General features: G+C 42.5%; 1 protein-coding gene across 1 annotated transcript in view; it reads right to left on the reverse strand.

The window, feature by feature from the left end:
* The window catches only part of LOC124799026 (serine/threonine-protein kinase S6KL), an 83,051-nt gene that overhangs the window by 49,174 nt on the left and 14,268 nt on the right, over positions 1 to 19,609 (reverse strand). The window contains exons 2-3 of the mRNA XM_047262566.1: positions 4,777 to 4,889; positions 4,563 to 4,689 (exon numbers count right to left, since the gene is read on the reverse strand). Coding sequence (XP_047118522.1) covers positions 4,563 to 4,689; positions 4,777 to 4,889 — 240 coding nt within the window. The remainder of the gene's footprint in view (positions 1 to 4,562; positions 4,690 to 4,776; positions 4,890 to 19,609) is intronic.

Consider the following 19,609-nt stretch of genomic DNA (forward strand, 5'->3'; position numbering starts at 1 on the left):
ATGGGATATTATACCAAGAAGTACTGAAAGATTGATCTGGGTTGATGTGGCAGCTGATCTGCTGCTAAAATTAATTGTGTTTGGTGGATCCATTGTCAGAAAATGAGGAACTGGATGAAATTCAGTGTTTTGCACAACATAGCTTGTCCTGTGTCAGGAAATTAAAGGACATAAAGTGGTACCAATAAGTACTGATAATTTCAGCCACGATGACATGAAACTACCACTTGGTATTCAGTAGCTATTTTAGAAATAGTGGATGAGGATAAGATGGAAAGATAATTCTTGCCTTACTGTGCAGCTTCGAACGGTCCATCAGTTTGTCTGCACAGGAAGGAAAAGTAGCACATCTGCAGGAGAGAGACAGGGAAAGCATGGAGAACATGTTGCAGGAATATGTAACCTATTTGACCCTTCTAGGCCTCTGCCTGCCATCAGAGACCAAAGCACCTGTCTATAGGGATTCATAGAGAATAACACAGCTTATTATGGGAGAATTCATTAATCAATAGCTGAGAGATGGCATCACAAAACCTAGTATTAGTCTGTGTTCGGCATCTTTAGTCACTGTACCAAACAAAGTCACCACACACCTTGAATGAGAAAACTGTTTCAGATGCATACCATATGTCTAACATTAATGATATCCTAGATTATCTGGAAAATGCTGATGCTTCATGACTATGGACCTTAGGTCCACATATCACCAGTTAGAGGTAGCACCTGAAGATCGAGCAAAAACTGCATTTTCCATCCCATCTGGGCGTTATCAGTATCAGTGCATGCCTTTCAAACTAAACAATGTGCCAGCAACTTTTCAGGGGCTTTTGGATGGTGTACTGAGAGGTTTAAGGTCTAAACAGTGCCTCGTACATTTGGATCATATAATAATATTAACTAAATTCATCTCCCATGATTGCATGAAGTTTTTGATTAATTACATTCAGCTAGACAAACACTTAGTTTAAAGAATTTCCATTTCATTTTGACTGAAGTTCATTATTTAGGACACATCATTGGACAGAATGGTGTGTGCACTGACTCTTGTCTGGTGGAAGCAGTAACAAATTTTCTAACACCATATTCAATTATAGTGTTACAGTTGTATCTTGTCTCGTCGTATTTGTATGGAAAATTTGTGCCACACTTAACTGAAACTGCAAGACCACTTACACAGTAATTGCACAATGGGATAATATTTCAATGGTCTGAAGGCTGTGAAGTGACATCTCAAGAATTAAGAGACTTATTAACTTAAAGGCCAGTTTTCAAAAACAGTTAATATTATCTTGTGGTTCTACCACCTTTGCTCTTGGATGTGTTCTGAATCACTAAATCAACAGCCGTGAGCATCCCACAATCTACACTTCTAGGGAATTAAATTCAGGTGACAAAAACTATTCAGCAACTGAGGAGGAAATTCTTGCACTGATACTTGTTACAACACATATCAAATGTTATTCGTAAGGTAGATTATTTCGAGGTCATTACAGATCATGCAGCACTTCAATGGCTACTAGGTCTTGAAGACCCAACCAGCAGATTGACAAGGCGGGGTTTACGTCTCAGTGAATTTGATTATAATGTGATACATCATCTGGGCCAGTGATACATAAACGTAGATGGCCTGAGTTGCAAAATTCATATTGTGCAATGTGCTGGTGTCAATTTTGATGTTTGGAGGCAAGCACAGAGTCATTACTCAGATTCTCAACAATTCACAAGGCAAACAAGATGCGGGTTACATGTGGTAGTGTCAGCTGAGTTGTGAACAGAAGTACTGAGGCAAGCTCCTGACAGGGCCAGTCATGTGGATGTATAGCAGCAGAATGCAGAGTGTCGTGAACATACTGGTGGATAATACATAAGCAAGACACCAAGCATCACGTCAAGAACTGCATTTCATGTGCCAAAAAAGCACATCAAAGCCACTGAAAGATTTCATTACAATGACTACCTGAAGCTGGTAAACCTTTTCAAATGATTGGAATTTATGTGTGCAGACCATTTGCCTGCACACCGGCAGAAATCCAGTATGTGCAAACACTTACCAGTCAGTTCTCAAATTTTATAGCTATGATAGCCATGCCTAACCAATAGGTAGAAACTTTAGCTCAAACACTGGTGAATCAAAGGTCGCAGAAGTATGACACACTAAACCATCATAACTGATCAGGGAACAAATTTCATGTCTGACCTAATGAAACACTTGGGACATTTATTGAGTATTAAGGAAATATGGACCAATGCTTCACCCACAGCTGAACAGCTGTACTGCGATGATCACAGAACAATAAATAAAATATTAAGTTATAATGTAATTAAAGTGCACAGACTGGCATGGTCTACTTCCTGATGTAATTGGGGCATACAACTCAGAAGTCCATCAGAGCATGGAACTATTCCCATATAAGGTTAATTTTGGTCAAAATATGCCTTTGTCCTTTGACTTTGTCAAGCCATCCCAGGGAGAATATGCTTCACAACTAAAATATTTTTCAAAATGTTTGAAAGCGATTTGATGACAGTTATAGAAACTGAACTCATAAGCTTTAGAGCAACAGGAGGGGGCTCATAACAAAAACTCAGTATTACCAAAATATTGGGTACACCAAAGGGTCTTGATAACCAACCCTTATCTACGTAACGAGACAATAAAGAAATTTGTTATATGTTATCAGGGGCCATTTCAGGTGATTGAGGTGCCATCATCATTAAATGTACTGGAGCTGTCATAGATCTGCTACCTCCTCTGTCAGCAGTCTCTCTCAAAGGAAAGCAGGGACTAATTGAAATGTATATGAGAAAAAAAAACTGGGCTGCACAGTCACTAACCTGACGCATCACTACACGCTTCGAGCCTGAGGTGGGACAATAAACTAACATTAGGCTTTCCTTTCCCTTAGGGAATGGAATGGTCTGATCCCAGGACAAGGAAAGGCAGTTCCAGCACCTTAGGGAATGGAATGATCTGATCCCAGGACAAGGAAAGGCAGTTCCAGCACCAGGCATCAAGCCCATGATGATGGGGAAAAGGAACATGAAGATAATCATCCTAATGGGACTCATGAGCTGGTGCACGATGATGGAAGCACTTGAGGCATGGGAGGAGTTTTATTCATGCAAGCCAGACATAATTGTGTCAGACCACTTGTGGACTTTAAGGCTATATTTCAATATTTGGGCAGTAAAAAATGAAATCAGGTAGCTTGAAGGTACTTTTGACAAGCAACAAGCTATGATAGATAACAAGACAGAACTCAGAGACGTGCAGGGAGAGAACCAATTACTGCGATCACCTTTTACTCAACTACATAGTCAGTTTTGCCAGACCATCGAGATAGTCCTGCAGATACGACAAAAAAGGGGTTGCATAGATGCAGGTGGCTACATACTAAAAACCATCTTAGTACATCCATCTCAGAGGACATTGAAAAGATCAACAAAACCTTGCAGCAACTGCAAGCTGCTGAAGATGCTAATTAATAGATGTGTTGTGGTTGATGGTCACACTCAATAATAAATGTTAAATTCTAATCACCAGAATTAACAATGCCTTTACCTTTAAAAATCAGTCAAGACTAAAGAAAATGTGTAGAGACAGTAGAAAAAGTACAGAAATGGAACAATAAAAACAACAAAATGGGGCATCTCCAACACTTCATTCATGCATAAACCAAAAATAACATTAGAAAACGACATTGTGCCTTGCAGAAACCATGATCACTCTCGAATCTTAAAAGATTATTTACTTAATGTCAGGATCAAAATAGAAGGCTTTGGTGGTTGCCAATTTCATGTTTTTACGCTGACCAACTTTGGACCACATCACTTCTTCTACTCATTACTTATACATAAAATGCCATATTGTGTGCTCAATGAATAGATGCACTACTATAGTTGGAGACATGAATAATGCAGTAGAGTTTAAGCTGATTTTGCACCTCTAAGTCACTCATTCTCCAACAACCAATGAGCACTCTGTTGTGAATGTCATAGCAAATGCAAGCATTAAACACGATTGCAGCAAGTTTTTCAGTGAATTATTATTCTATTTGTTGAAAGTTGTCATTGCTGATGGTGGTGACAAGTGACTCATTCTACATGAAGAAGTGAAAGATGTAATTTGCAGGCATACGCTTTCTTCAAGCACACATAAACATCTACAGCAACTGTCACCTGGAATGGGCGACAATGTAATTCCCGTTGATGCCTTGACATGCATGAACTGCTATTGTTCTTAAATCTGGTTACAGTAGAAGGAATGAACTAACCTGAAGATGGTCCATATGATAAAAGCTTAAAACTTGCTTTGTAATTCTCATGGTAAATAAATACTCTGTTAAATAGCAATAACAACTTAGGGGTCACTCGAACGTATTAATAGACTTGCAATTTTTGACTTGAGCCGAGAGGAAAGGAAACAATAACTGAAGGAGATAAGTGGGACAGATGTGCTTCAAAATGAAATTACATTTTGTAAAACAGGTTACACACACACACACACACACACACACACACACACAACATAAAAAAAACAGTTGTAGCACTATACTAATTACCTCAAAGCTGTTTTCAGTAACATCACCCTTGATTTTAAACTCTGGAAGAAATGCAGCTTCTATGTATGGCACAGGCCATGCAGTCTTTGAAGCTTCAAGAGGATCTGTGAGTGTTGAATTATTCCATCTGAAAAAGACCACCAATAGATAAATATATCAAGCTCAAGCGCTTGTCCTTAAACTAAAGAATTATTTGTTAGTTTCACTCGCTAACCTGCGCCGTGATACTCTTGACCAAGGCCTTGACACACTATACGTAGACTGTTGGCTTGTGGCACTAACAAACGATCTACCACTTAGGTCCTTCACAAAAGATGACAAGCTAAACTGTAAATAGGAAGAAACACATAGTAAAACATAAAGCTCTGGTGTGAATTTCTGTATAAACACTAACTGATAAATTAATAAATTTGCAAGTGGTTATTTTGGAATGTGTTGGTCCTCCTAAGTGAATGAAATGCATTTAATATGGATCAAGAAGATGAGATCAAGTTTAAGTTCATATATTAGAAACATAACAGTGATGCGGAATGTTCACAAATCTAATTTGGCTTTTAGTCATATTGCTGAACCAAATTCATCAAAATAAAACCCATACATGTTTACCATTTCCCATCTCCAAGTACAGGGCTATTCAGAAAGAAGAAACAGATTTCAAACATTTGCAGCTTCCAAATTACAAAAGGTAGCACCATAATTCAAACGTATCTGGACAGACAACAGTTTAAAATTTGAACAGTCTGGGTACACATTTCAATCATGGCCACATTGGTGCTGTTAGTTCCCTCTTCAGGAAGAAAACTGTGACAGGTTATGCTTCAAAACTAGTTATTTCCTCAACTTCAAGATAATTCAAATGATTTCATCTTCTACATCTACATCTACATCCATACTCTGCAAGCCACCTGATGGTGTAAGGCGGAGGGTACCCTGAGTACCTCTATCGGTTCTCCCTTCTATTCCAGTCTCGTATTGTTCGTGGAAAGAAGGATTATCGGTATTCTTCTGTGTGGGCTCTAATCTCTCTGATTTTATTCTCATGGTCTCTTCGCGAGATATACGTAGGAGGGAGCAATATACTGCTTGACTCTTCGGTGAAGGTATGTTCTCGAAACTTTAACAAAAGCCCGTACCGAGCTACTGAGCGTCTCTCCTGCAGAGTCTTCCACTGGAGTTTATCTATCATCTCCGTAACGCTTTCACGATTACTAAATGATCCTGTAATGAAGTGCGCTGCTCTCCGTTGGATCTTCTCTATCTCTTCTATCAACCCTATCTGGTACGGATCCCACACTGCTGAGCAGTATTCAAGCAGTGGGCGAACAAGCGTACTGTAACCTACTTCCTTTGTTTTCAGATTGCATTTCCTTAGGATTCTTCCAATGAATCTCAGTCTGGCATCTGCTTTACCGACGATCAACTTTATATGATCATTCCATTTTAAATCACTCCTAATGCGTACTCCCAGATAATTTATGGAATTAACTGCTTCCGGTTGCTGACCTGCTATTTTGTAGCTAAATGATAAGGGAACTATCTTTCTATATATTTGCAGCACATTACACTTGTCTACACTGAGATTCAATTGGCATTCCCTGCACCATGCGTCAATTCGCTACAGATCCTCCTGCATTTCAGTACAATTTTCTATTGTTACAACCTCTCGATACACCACAGCATCATCTGCAAAAAGCCTCAGTGAACTTCCGATGTCATCCACAAGGTCATTTATGTATATTGTGAATAGCAACGGTCCTATGACATTCCCCTGCGGCACACCTGAAATCACTCTTACTTCGGAAGAGTTCTCTCCATTGAGAATGACATGCTGCATTCTGTTATCTAGGAACTCTTCAATCCAATCACACAATTGGTCTGATAGTCCAAATGCTCTTACTTTGTTCATTAAATGACTGTGGGTAACTGTATCGAACACCTTGCGGAAGTCAAGAAACACGGCATCTACCTGGGAACCCATGTCTATGGCCCTCTGAGTCTCGTGGACGAATAGCGCGAGCTGGGTTTCACACGACCGTCTTTTTCGAAACCCACGCTGATTCCTACAGAGTAGATTTCTAGCCCCCAAAAAGTCATTATACTCGAACATAATATGTGTTCCAAAATTCTACAACTGATTGACATTAGAGATATAGGTCTATAGTTCTGCACATCTGTTCAATGTCCCTTCTTGAAAACCGGGATGACCTGTGCCCTTTTCCAATCCTCTGGAACGCTACGCTCTTCTAGACACCTACGGTACACCGCTGCAAGAAGGGGGGCAAGTTCCTTCCCGTACTCTGTGTAAAATCGAACTGGTATCCCATCAGGTCCAGCAGCCTTTCCTCTTTTGAGTGATTTTAATTGTTTCTCTATACCTCTGTCGTGTATTTCGATATCTACCATTTTGTCATCTGTGTGACAATCTAGAGAAGGAACTACAGTGCAGTCTTCCTCTGTGAAACAGCTATGGAAAAAGACATTTAGTATTTCAGCCTTTAGTCTGTCATCCTCTGTTTCAGTACCATTTGGTCACAGAGTGTCTGGACATTTTCTTTCAATCCACCTACCACTTTGACATAAGACCAAAATTTCTTACGATTTTCTGCCAAGTCAGTACATAGAACTTTACTTTCGAATTCATTGAATGCCTCTCACATAGACCTCCTCACACTACATTTCGCTTCGTGTAATTTTTGTTTGCCTGCAAGGCTTTGGCTATGTTTATGTTTGCTGTGAAGTTCCCTTTGCTTCCGCAGCAGTTTCCTAACTCGGTTGTTGTACCACGGTGGCTATTTTCCATCTCTTACGATCTTGCTTGGCACATACTCATCTAACGCATATTGTACGATGGTTTTGAACTTTGTCCACTGATCCTCAACACTATCTGTACTTGAGACAAAACTTTTGTGTTGAGCCGTCAGGTACTCTGTAATCTGCTTTTTGTCACTTTTGCTAAACAGAAAAATCTTCCTACCTTTTTTAATATTTCTATTTACGGCTGAAATCATCGATGCAGTAACCGCTTTATGATCACTGATTCCCTGTTCTGCATTAACTGTTTCAAATAGTTCGGGTCTGTTTGTCACCAGAAGGTCTAATATGTTATCGCCATGAGACGGTTCTCTGTTTTAACTGCCCAAGATAGTTTTCAGATAAAGCACTTAAAAAAATTTCACTGGATTCTTTGTCCCTGCCACCCGTTATGAACGTCTGAGTCTCCCAGTCTATATCCGGCAAATTAAAATCTCCACCCACAACTATAACATGGTGGGGAAATCTACTCGAAATATTTTCCAAATTATCCTTCAGGTGCTCAGCCACAACAGCTGCTGAGCCAGGGGGCCTATAGAGACATCCAATTACCATGTCTGAGCCTGCTTTAACCATGACCTTCACCCAAATTATTTCACATTTCGGATCTCCGTCAATTTCCTTCGATACTATTGCACTTTTTATCGCTATAAACACGCCTCCCCCTTCACTGTCCAGCCTGTCTCTGCGGTATACATTCCAATCTGAGTTCAGGATTTCATTACTGTTTACGTCTGGTTTCAGCCAACTTTCTGTCCCTAGTACTATATGGGCGTTGTGACCATTTATTAATGAGAGCAGTTCTGGGACCTTCCTATAGACGCTTCTGCAGTTTACTATTAGCAAATTAATATTGTTATTCCCTGTTGCATTTTGCCTACCTCTACCTTGCCGCATCTCAGGAGGCGTCTTGTCGGGCCTAGGGAGGGAATTCTCTAACCTAAAAAACCCACATGTGCACCCACACGTACTCCGCTACCCTTGTAGCCACTTCCACCGTGTAGTGCACGCCTGACCTATTCAGGGGGACCCTACATTTCTCCACCCGATAGCGGCATGCAAGATGATGCCCCACCTCATTTCTCTAAGCACATTCAACGTTATCTGAATGGTACCATTCCAGGACATTGGATTGGATAGGAAGGAGCAGAAGATGAACTTCATCACCAGCAGCCTCCTAGGTCTCCAGACCTTGTGACTTCTGTGACAAAAAATAAAAACACCTACAGCCGTCCTTATGGTTTTAATTTAGCAACCATCAATGGTTGGTGTGCTGACACATTCTCTGCATATCCAGCAATGCTGGCAACTGATGGGTTATGCATGGGGATCTTATCAACCTGTACCGCATCGAAGACAGCCTGAAGATGACGCAATGATGCGTTGAAACTGGTAGCGACAAAATAAATTAAAACCATAAGGACGGCTGTAGGTGTTTTTATTTTGTGTCACAAAAGTCACTGCTGACACATTCTCTGTGTATCCAGTAATGCTGGCGATTGATGGGTTACGCAAGGGGATCCTATCAACCTGTACCACATCAAAGATAGCCTGAAGACGACACAATGAAGCATTGAAACTGGTAGAGACAAAATAAATTAAAATCATAAGGATAGCTGTAGGTGTTTTTATTTTTTGTCACAATAGCAAACAGCCGTCATCCCAGAGACCTCCTGCTAAAAGGATGGACATACAAAAGCTTATGACATTTATCTGTGAGGTTACGTAAAAGACCGTATTTTTGTCCTCCCTATGCTGATAATCTTAAAAGTCTGCAACACTGCATTATTGAAGCTGTGTATTCAATAATGAGAGGCCAGCTGCTTCATGTGTGGCAAGAAATGAGGCAGCATTTTGATATTTGTTGTGTAATGCATACTGCTCACATTAAATGCATAAAAATTTGAACTTTTCTCTTTCCAGGAACTTTGGAATTTTTTTCTATTTTTTGTAGTTTGGAAGCAATTATTGTTTGAAATCTGTTCCTTCATTATGAATAGCACTGTACATTTCATATACACAAAAAGGTGAAAATATACAAAGCAAATGTGACATGATAGTCATAAAAATAATTGCAGTATAGGCTTTTCTTTAATGCAGCATTATACAAAATACCTAGTAGGAGCTAGAAATTGTAAACTCCAGAATAAAATTTTCACTCTGCTGCAGAGTGTGTGCTGACATGAAACTTCCTTGTAGATTAAAACTGTGTGCCAAACTGGGACTCAAACTCGGGACCTTTGCCTTTCAAATTGTAAACTGTCCACACAGAAATTATATACACCCCTGATTTGCTAAAATTTGGTAAATGCAAATGGGGGAAACAGAGTGTCTTTCAATGGGAGTTGTTGTTGTTGTTTTTCTTAAAAAGAAACATAGAAACTTCATACGCAGGTAATGCATGGAAATTGTCATACTACAGGGTGGTTGTGTTCACTAAACGGAATCTTCAAGACTGGTTAACATAGAGTGACACTAAGATGAGTCTCTCTAACTGTGTGAGAATCATCAGAGACTAAGTACTAGACCACTGGTACGAAAACAGCAAAACAAATATATTATGACCCAACGGAAGGTACCACACACTGTTAAATATTTGACTGCTGAGCTTTTGGTATGCACTGAGAGTGTTAGGAATACTTCAAAAATAAAAAAAAGTTAAAATAAAAAAACCCGAAGTAACAAGGTCAACAAGTCCCAAGTGACTTCATTTTATGACTGAGGAAAGTTTGTTTTTAAAGTTTACGCCATTTACATTCATATCTGACATGTTTTCATTGGCCAGGCATATAAATATATTTGTAGCTGTGATATATTCAAACACTCACAAAATGAAAAGCCTTAATCAGGTTATTTGCAGCTGATTAGTTTTTGGTTAGATGTTACACCACAAAAAAGCTACTCCAATCTCTACTACAAATCAAACATGTTCTGTTTGGTTTACAGGAAACAAGAAAGTATTGTGAGGGTTGACTATTCATTGAAGCTATCATCATGTTTTGTAGGTTCCACCAAGAAGAGGAACCCACAGGGATGTGGAATGAATCAAGGTATACATTAACAAAAGGAAACCAGGTAACAGAAACTAAATCCGTATATTGTATTAACAATAAGGTATCACTATAATGCTTAAACACATGCTAACAGTAACTGAACTTACATTAGAAAGGAAGACAGCACTTTTTTGGGGTTGGGAGGGAGGGGGGTTGTGGACCTTCCTATACAGTTACATTAAATAGTTATTATTTATCTTTTGTGGTAGTTTAATATTTATTTGATTACATTTGTATTTTTTGACAAAACAAGTTGCCTATTACAGTAAAATTACCACTTGTCATGCAGCTTAAAATAAACATGTGTCAAGTAGCTAATGGAATTTTTCAATCCTTGAATGTGAATATTCAGACAATTTGTAAAAACAGTGGCTGGTGGGGTACGTTTAAAATTTTCTTTTGACCTGATAATATCCACAATTTCTAACTTTCCGTTAGATGGAAACTTGTTGAATACTTTCACAACTGAGTGCATATTCCATTCTGAAACTAAAATACGGGGACAAAGTATGCATTAACATTATTTTTGGGTCTTATGGTGTGGTTTTGTAAATCACAGTTCAGCTGAAACCAGTTTTTATTGTTGGCAACAAAAACCCTTAAGGAACAAATGTCTTGCGAAATGTTTGTAAGTATCACAAGATCCTTAAAAAGGCCTTCTGCAAGACGTGTGGTCATCTTCTTTATTCAGTCTCACATCTCCTTCTTACAGAATGGCCACTTTATTTACTATACATGGACTACCCCAGATGATAATTGTTTAATATTCCTGCTAGCAGAGGATATTAATAGCAGATCGGAGGCATTCCAATTGTTATGGACCCCTAGTCTGCACCCAGCAGGGACAGCACGCTGCTCTCCTGCAGCTAGTGGTTAAGCACCAACAACTATGTCACCTGGTTGTCACAACTGTGACCCCCCCCCCCCCCCTCCCTTTTCTGCATTTGATGAGTTGTCAGAGAGTTGAGACATGTATCTCCAACATCTTGAACTGCATTGTCATGCTTATGACATTCCAGTGAGCGACAATGTGATTTATTCTTGTCACCTAGTAGTCATTTATACTAAGTGCTATGGAAACTGCAAGCACTCTTGGACGACAGCGAATTGTCTTTCAATTATTCCTATGCTCTGTTAAAAAATACTACAATCAGCAGATATACAAGGTGCGACAATAAAGTAATGAGACTGATTTTCTTTGCAAGATGTGACAACCCTGCAGACTTGTGTAGGCACAATATTTTTGACCTTGGCCTATAAGCTGCTTCTAGTCCACGTCTCACATCAATGCAACTGCTCAGTCGTGAGTTGTGCTGTAATAAGTTAACACATGTTTGTGTCTCTCATCACGGAAATGGAATCGCATAATATTGCACAATGGTATGCCATTTCTTTTTGCGTTAAATTGGGTGAAAACGCGACGACAACTTACGGTAAGCTTCAGAAGGCTTTTGGAGAGGAGGTTATGTCAAGAGTTCAAGTTTTTCATTGGCATAAAATGTTTAGTGAAAGCAGAACGAATGTTGAAGATGAAGCCCGCACTGGACGACCATCAACCTCACGGACGGATGTCAACTTGGCCAGGGTGCGTGAACTTGTATGATCTGATCGAAGATTATCCATGAAAATGATTGCAGAACAACTGAACATCAATCGAGAAATGGTTTGTCTTACAATAACTGAAGATCTTGGTATGAGAAAGATTTGTGCAAAAATCTCACACCACAACAGCGAGAAACACGGAAAAATGTGGCAGCTGATCTGTTAGAGCAAACGGAAATCAATCCAAAATTGTTGAGCCATGTTATTACTGGTGATGAAAGTTGTTTTTTTACAGCACGATCCAGAGACAAAACCCCAAAGTTCGCAATGGTGCTCAAGGTGCTCAAAGGGACCACCCAGACCAAAAAAAGCTCGCATGTCAAAGTCAAAAGTGAAATGCATGCTGGTGTGCATCTTTGATTCCAAGGGAATTGTTCATAAAGAGTGGGTGCCTCCTGGACAAACAGTTAACCAATATTACTACAAAGAAATTTTAGAAAGACTTTGTAAAAGAGTTCTTCGTGTCCATTTCAACATTGCTGATAATTGGATTCTGCATCACGATAATGCACCATCCCATACTGCTCTGTCAGTACAGCAATTTTTAACCTCAAAACAAATTTCAGCACACTACAGCCACCTTATTCACCAGATATTGCTCCCTGCAACGTTTTTCTATTTCCAAGAGTCAAAATGGCAGTCAAGGGACGCCGTTTTCAAACAACACAAGACGTCCAAAAATCTGTGACAAGGGTCTTAGAGGATATTACAGAAGATGAGTTCCAGAAATGTTACCATCAACGGCAGAAGTGCTGAAAAAAGTGTGTGCAATCAGAAGGGAACTACTTTGAAGGAGACAACACTAAACTTGACTAAAACGGCAAGTAACATTTTTTTCCACATCAGTCTCATTACTTTATTGTTGCACCTCATAAATTGCTGAGGTAAGCTTAAAGTTTAATCAATGTCATAAACAACACGGACAGTCTTACTCCATTTGGGCAGCCAATTTGCAGGATCTTGCATGCAAGTGCAACTTCATATGCCAGAATTGTAATGTTTTGTATGGAGAACCATTGATTCAAGATGTGATTGTATGCTTTGGCCCTGGCATGGCAGGAGGGAGGGAGCTTTGGCTAAGTCTGATCCTAGTCTTGGTGAAGTGCTTAAACTTGCTAAATCTTTTGAGGTTTCCCCAAGTTGTTTGTTACCATCACAGGCAGCAGTCAACTGATGATTTTGACTCATCATACTCTAATCGTGCCTCCAAGTTTCACTCCAGTTTAAGACATCTGGATCACTGGCTTTCCATGAGATACTTAAGTACATCTATCAATCAGCTCCCCTCTCAGCATGGAGTGCACTTTTTTGTACTGTTAACAGGACATGTCATAAATGCTCTTCCCTCAGCATCACATAATTTGTCACACACGTCAGTGAAATTCCAATCCTGTCCTGAGTGCGGCAGTGGACATGACAGAAGCTATAGCCCCAACTGTATGGCAACCTGTTGGGCCTGCAGCGAGTGCAGTTACCTGGCAGCCTCCCGCGTGCTCAGTTGTGGCAAGGCGACAATATGGCAATCCACACTGACACAGCTGCAGTGCAGTAGATGCCTGTGCCACTGTGAAAGACCACTTTGGACTTGATGCTGTTTGGCCAGTCAGAGGAATTCCAGCTGGACTCCAGTGCTGCCATATCTTTAATCAAGAGGACACATATAGCTGGCTCAATTTGCTTCCATTGTGTCAGACCCAGTGCCAGGTTCTGTCTTACTGCTGCAGGACCATGCCTCTCCTCGGGGCACTGTCACTAGTGACTAAGTACAGAAACTAAAGCTTTTAGTTGTGTGTGCTCCCCTACTGCTACTAACATTTTAGGTTTTGAGATCAAAGTGGAGAACCAAGTTGATCTTGTGCCAGACACACTGTTTTTTGTTTTTTTTTTTTTTTTTCCCCCCATCTTGATGCCCTGTGTACTTCATGTATGGGGATTTTTGAACCAACACTCATGTGTCCCTGTAACGGTTCACATTTCTCTGAGGCCCTCTGTGGTGCCTAAATTTTGCCTAGCTCACCTATTTCTGTATGCAGTCCATAAGGCTGTTTGGGTAGAACTCACACAGCTTTAGAACCGAGGCATTAATTCCTCATTTTCCACCATTCAATGGGCAGTGCCTATGGTTGTCATTGAAAACCAAACAGTTTGTTATACACTCCTGGAAATTGAAATAAGAACACCGTGAATTCATTGTCCCAGGAAGGGGAAACTTTATTGACACATTCCTGGGGACAGATACATCACATGATCACACTGACAGAACCACAGGCACATAGACACAGGCAACAGAGCATGCACAATGTCGGCACTAGTACAGTGTATATCCACCTTTCGCAGCAATGCAGGCTGGTATTCTCCCATGGAGACGATCGTAGAGATGCTGGATGTAGTCCTGTGGAACGGCTTGCCATGCCATTTCCACCTGGCGCCTCAGTTGGACCAGCGTTCGTGCTGGACGTGCAGACCGCGTGAGACGACGCTTCATCCAGTCCCAAACATGCTCAATGGGGGACAGATCCGGAGATCTTGCTGGCCAGGGTAGTTGACTTACACCTTCTAGAGCACGTTGGGTGGCACGGGATACATGCGGACGTGCATTGTCCCGTTGGAACAGCAAGTTCCCTTGCCGGTCTAGGAATGGTAGAACGATGGGTTCGATGACGGTTTGGATGTACCGTGCCCTATTCAGTGTCCCCTCGACGATCACCAGTGGTGTACGGCCAGTCTAGGAGATCGCTCCCCACACCATGATGCCGGGTGTTGGCCCTGTGTGCCTCGGTCGTATGCAGTCCTGATTGTGGCGCTCACCTGCACGGCGCCAAACACGCATACGACCATCATTGGCACCAAGGCAGAAGCGACTCTCATCGCTGAAGACGACACGTCTCCATTCGTCCCTCCATTCACGCCTATCGCGACACCACTGGAGGCGGGCTGCACGATGTTGGGGCGTGAGCGGAAGACGGCCTAACGGTGTGCGGGACCGTAGCCCAGCTTCATGGAGACGGTTGCGAATGGTCCTCGCCGATACCCCAGGAGCAACAGTGTCCCTAATTTGCTAGGAAGTGGCGGTGCGGTCCCCTACGGCACTGCGTAGGACCCTACGGTCTTGGCGTGCATCCGTGCGTCGCTGCGGTCCGGTCCCAGGTCGACGGGCACGTGCACCTTCCGCCGACCACTGGCGACAACATCGATGTACTGTGGAGACCTCACGCCCCACGTGTTGAGCAATTCGGCTGTACGTCCACCCGGCCTCCCGCATGCCCACTATACGCCCTCGCTCAAAGTCCGTCAACTGCACATACGGTTCACGTCCACGCTGTCGCGGCATGCTACCAGTGTTAAAGACTGCGATGGAGCTCCGTATGCCACGGCAAACTGGCTGACACTGACGGCGGCGGTGCACAAATGCTGCGCAGCTAGCGCTATTCGACGGCCAACACCGCGGTTCCTGGTGTGTCCGCTGTGCCGTGCGTGTGATCATTGCTTGTACAGCCCTCTCGCCGTGTCCGGAGCAAGTATGGAGGGTCTGACACCCCGGTGTCAATGTGTTCTTTTTTCCATTTCCAGGAGTGTATATTGGTGGTGACTTTAAGTCCGCTACTAATTCCCAATCCTAATACTGATCTATATCTACTGCTTCCCCCAAAGTAGTTGTTGGCTAAACTGAGTGGGAGCCACTATTATTCAGACACAGATTTAAAGAATGCATATCTCCAAATGCCACATGATGCTTCACATAAGTTTCCAGTCTTAAATGAGCTGTTCAGCTTATTTATGTACAGTCGCTTACCGTATAGGGTTGCAAGTGCACTCACCATTTTCCAGAAGTGTTTAGAACAATTCCCATAAGCTGTCAGATGGTTCTGAGTGGCCAATTTCTTTTGGCTCCAAAACATTAAACACTGCACAGCTCAAATATTCCCAAGTTGAGAAAGGGCCTTTAGTGATCATTTATGGGTTCAAGAAATTTCAAGAGTATTTGTATGGCAGCAAATTCCAACTGCTGACCAACCACAAACTGTTAATTTCCTTATACCGGCATCGTTCTAAGCCCCCGGAGAAGATAGTACAGCATCGGCAGCACTGGGTGTTGTTCTTGAGTGGACACCACTACAAAATCCCAAAATCCCCTTTTTTGCCCCTCCTCTCCCCCCCCCCCCCCCCACACACACACAAGCACCCCTCTGCCCAACATGCCATCACAGATGCCCTGTCCTGGACAAATCTCAATTGGCAGTGCATATGGTAGCCTCAGCAAGGCCCTGCACCCTGTCCTGAGGAAGATTTTGCAACAGTCCAGCAATGGTGCCTGGAGAAAGTTTCCCAAAAGGCTTTTTGAAATTATTTTGCACCACACTACCACAGAGGTCTCTGACTGCTCATTCCCCAAACCACCCCAACTCTAGCCCCACATCCTCCAGTTCTTTCATGTGTAACATTGGGGGATGACACACACAGAGGCATTGGTGAGGCAGCATGTTTATTCACCAGGCACTGATGTCAATATTGCACACATGCCAATATTGCACACACTTGCATGTGCTCCTACTATGGCTACTCCCTCAGTCAAGTGTCCCCAGCAAAATGATTTTCACCATGGCTCCATACCAACCACCTCTGGGAGAGGGTCTATGTTGAGTTCACCAGTCCGTTTCAAGGGACTACATGATTGGTGGCAAACCACCCTGCTACCACCTGTGTCCTCGAGGGAACTATCATCACTGAGGGGGAACCTTGCACCCTGATGTTAGAAAACAGGCCCCAATTTAGGGTGACTCATTTTCAGGCCTTCTGTCATCGTAATAATATCAAACATGTGACCATTTCCATTTTTCACACCAGCTCCAATGCAAAGGGTAAGTGGATGATTCTCACGTTCAAGATCCAGATGGGGAAGGCCTTACAGACATCATTGAGCAAGGAGGTTTTGCATGATTTCCTGATGGTGTATAGGTCCACCCCTGTCAAGATACTGCAAAGAACCATCATCACACCCTGTTAGACTTCCTGCATCCCAAGCAGTGTGTCCATCTCCCATACAACCTCACCTACTTTTTAGGGCAGCTGTGTCGGGACGCCCATTCAGCTGGCATCCACGGTGGTCTGAAGGGGTCGCCATAGACAACAGAGGCTGTCAGCTGTATGACGTCATGGCCGGGCATGTCATCTGACCCACCATTGCAATCAGCCATGGCCACGACCACAGTCGCAATCAGTACCCCTGCTCTTTCCTCTGCCTCTGACCTCTCCACCAGACACCAGGGTCACAACCAGCCAGGCCCTCTTGCCCCCTCTCACTGTCTCCTGCACCTTGGTACGACCTCCTAACCCATGCCACATTTCACTGGCAGGTACGCAAGGCAGTCATGGTTTTGGAGTCTATGAAGATGGAATCACTCCCTCTGGCCCATCTGTCCCTCACCCCGATGGTACTAAGGCAATCTGCTTCCACGAGCTTGCTGAAACCTCTGCCACCCCCGCCATCTTCAACTGGTGCTCCTGGCGGTGTAAATATTGAATCAATGATACTGGGTCTGACTGCAGAGAGTTCTGACATCCCTCCCATTCCTGAACACTGACATTCTCACTGATGAGGACATGTTTGGACCTACATGCCAAATTTATTATCCCTGCCAGTGGAGGACATCAACAGCAGATCAGAGCTGTTGCAGCTCATGAGTGCGGAACACTGCCAGGGGTGCAGCATGTGGGTCATACAGGCTGCGCCACTGACAGCCTCAGGCTAAGCCAGCTGTCACAGCTCAGTTTAGTATAGTATGATGCATAAGTAAACACTTTTCATATCTAGTTGCTACTGTGGACTTGGATTTTGTGGATATCATTATTGGCATTCTTCCTGCACCCTGCTCACAACAAACTTGGCTTTGCATATTGACAGCACTTTCATCTGTGGTGCAATTGCTTTAAATTGTATACAACAAATTGAAATAAAAAATATGTTAAATAAGTGTAGTTACTACATAGTACACAATACCAGACCAAAGTAACCCAAATAAGGCTTTATTCATAAAGCACTAAACTACAACAGGAAACAGACTCCCGTGGATTCCCAAGTAACAATTCCCGAGCAACAAGACATAGTGCACTAATGTGATAAGCACACTGGGAAGACACAAAAGAGAGCCAGTTAGTGCTGCTCCATGCATATATATATATATATATATATATATATATATATGGACACCACACAGATGGCATACCCAGCAGTGGAAAACTGTAGGTAATATCCTCTGGGGCTGAAGAACCAAACCTGCGTCCATGCCAACAATCCTGGTGTGAAGAGACCAGATGAACCTTACAATGGAAGGTGTGGCACAGGCCACAGAAGGTAGAGGAGCATGCACGGCTGCCAGCTGTGAAGCAACTCAGGCAGGCTCTGCTCCCCCATAGGCATGCAGCAATAGATACTCAGAAAATGGAAAAGTGTGTCATCTGATGAAGAATCCACAACAAAGTTTTTAATTTGGGACATGAATGTACACACTAGTCATTCTGCCTTGCCATTTCATTGTTGGTGGAATGGTGGAGCCAAAACATATGAATGCTGAGATGGGAACAAACCAACTGAAACGTATGAGAAATAAACTGGGGGCCACTATCAGAAAGTAAGGCATAAGGCAACCCCTCAATAGAAAAAAAACTCTCAACATAATACAAATTGTGACCTCAGCCAATGTCGACAAACACCAGAGAATATAAAGAAACTGAGAAAATGCATCCACAACCAAGAGCCAATAGGAATTCAAGAAGGGACTCACAAAGTCTACACCAATGCATTCCCATGGCTGGCACGAAGCAGGCCAGGGGGACAGAGACACTCAGAGGGCTACTTGTTGTCGGGCACACTGTGATAAAATGGACAATTTTGCCATCAATCCCTGGCCAAAAAACATGTCTTCTAGCTACAGTTTAGTGTGCAAAATTCCCCAATGTCCCAGATGTGGAAGAGATGGAACGTTGTGCCATAATGCAGCAGGAATAACTGCTCTGGGAGATAGGCCTTCCATGGACAACAGCAAAACACCATCAAAACAAACAGGCAATACCACACAGAAAATTAGTTGCACAAAGGGTCCAAAGCCCAACCCAGCTATTTATCTGGCCAGCCCTTTCGCACAAACCAAACCACCTGGCAGAGAACAAAGTTGGCAGCAACAGCAGCTGCTATGTGCGAGCCCATAACTGGGAAACATCGATTGCTGTGTGCATTTCAGTGGAAGCAAAGCAATTCTTCACGATCAAAGTTAGGATCAGACCCACAGGAAGGTGGGGCATGATGTCTGCATAAGCACGTTTAGACATAGGTCAAAAATGGATTTCATAATTGTAGCAAGAAAAGAAAAGCACCAGCAATGTAGGCAATGTGCTACCCTGTCAGGCAAGGAAGTGTGAGGGTTAAACGAGGAAACAAGGGTTTATGGTCAGTAATAAGGTGAAACTTGGAGCCACACTAAACAACAAGAAATTTCTTGAAAGTATGGGCGATGCCAAGAGCCTTTTTTTCCACCTGAGAGTAACACCAGGCCAGTGTCAGAGATTTAAAGGCAAATGTAACAG

This window comes from Schistocerca piceifrons, chromosome 1, assembly GCF_021461385.2.
Source record: "Schistocerca piceifrons isolate TAMUIC-IGC-003096 chromosome 1, iqSchPice1.1, whole genome shotgun sequence".
In the NCBI taxonomy this organism is placed as follows: domain Eukaryota; kingdom Metazoa; phylum Arthropoda; class Insecta; order Orthoptera; family Acrididae; genus Schistocerca; species Schistocerca piceifrons.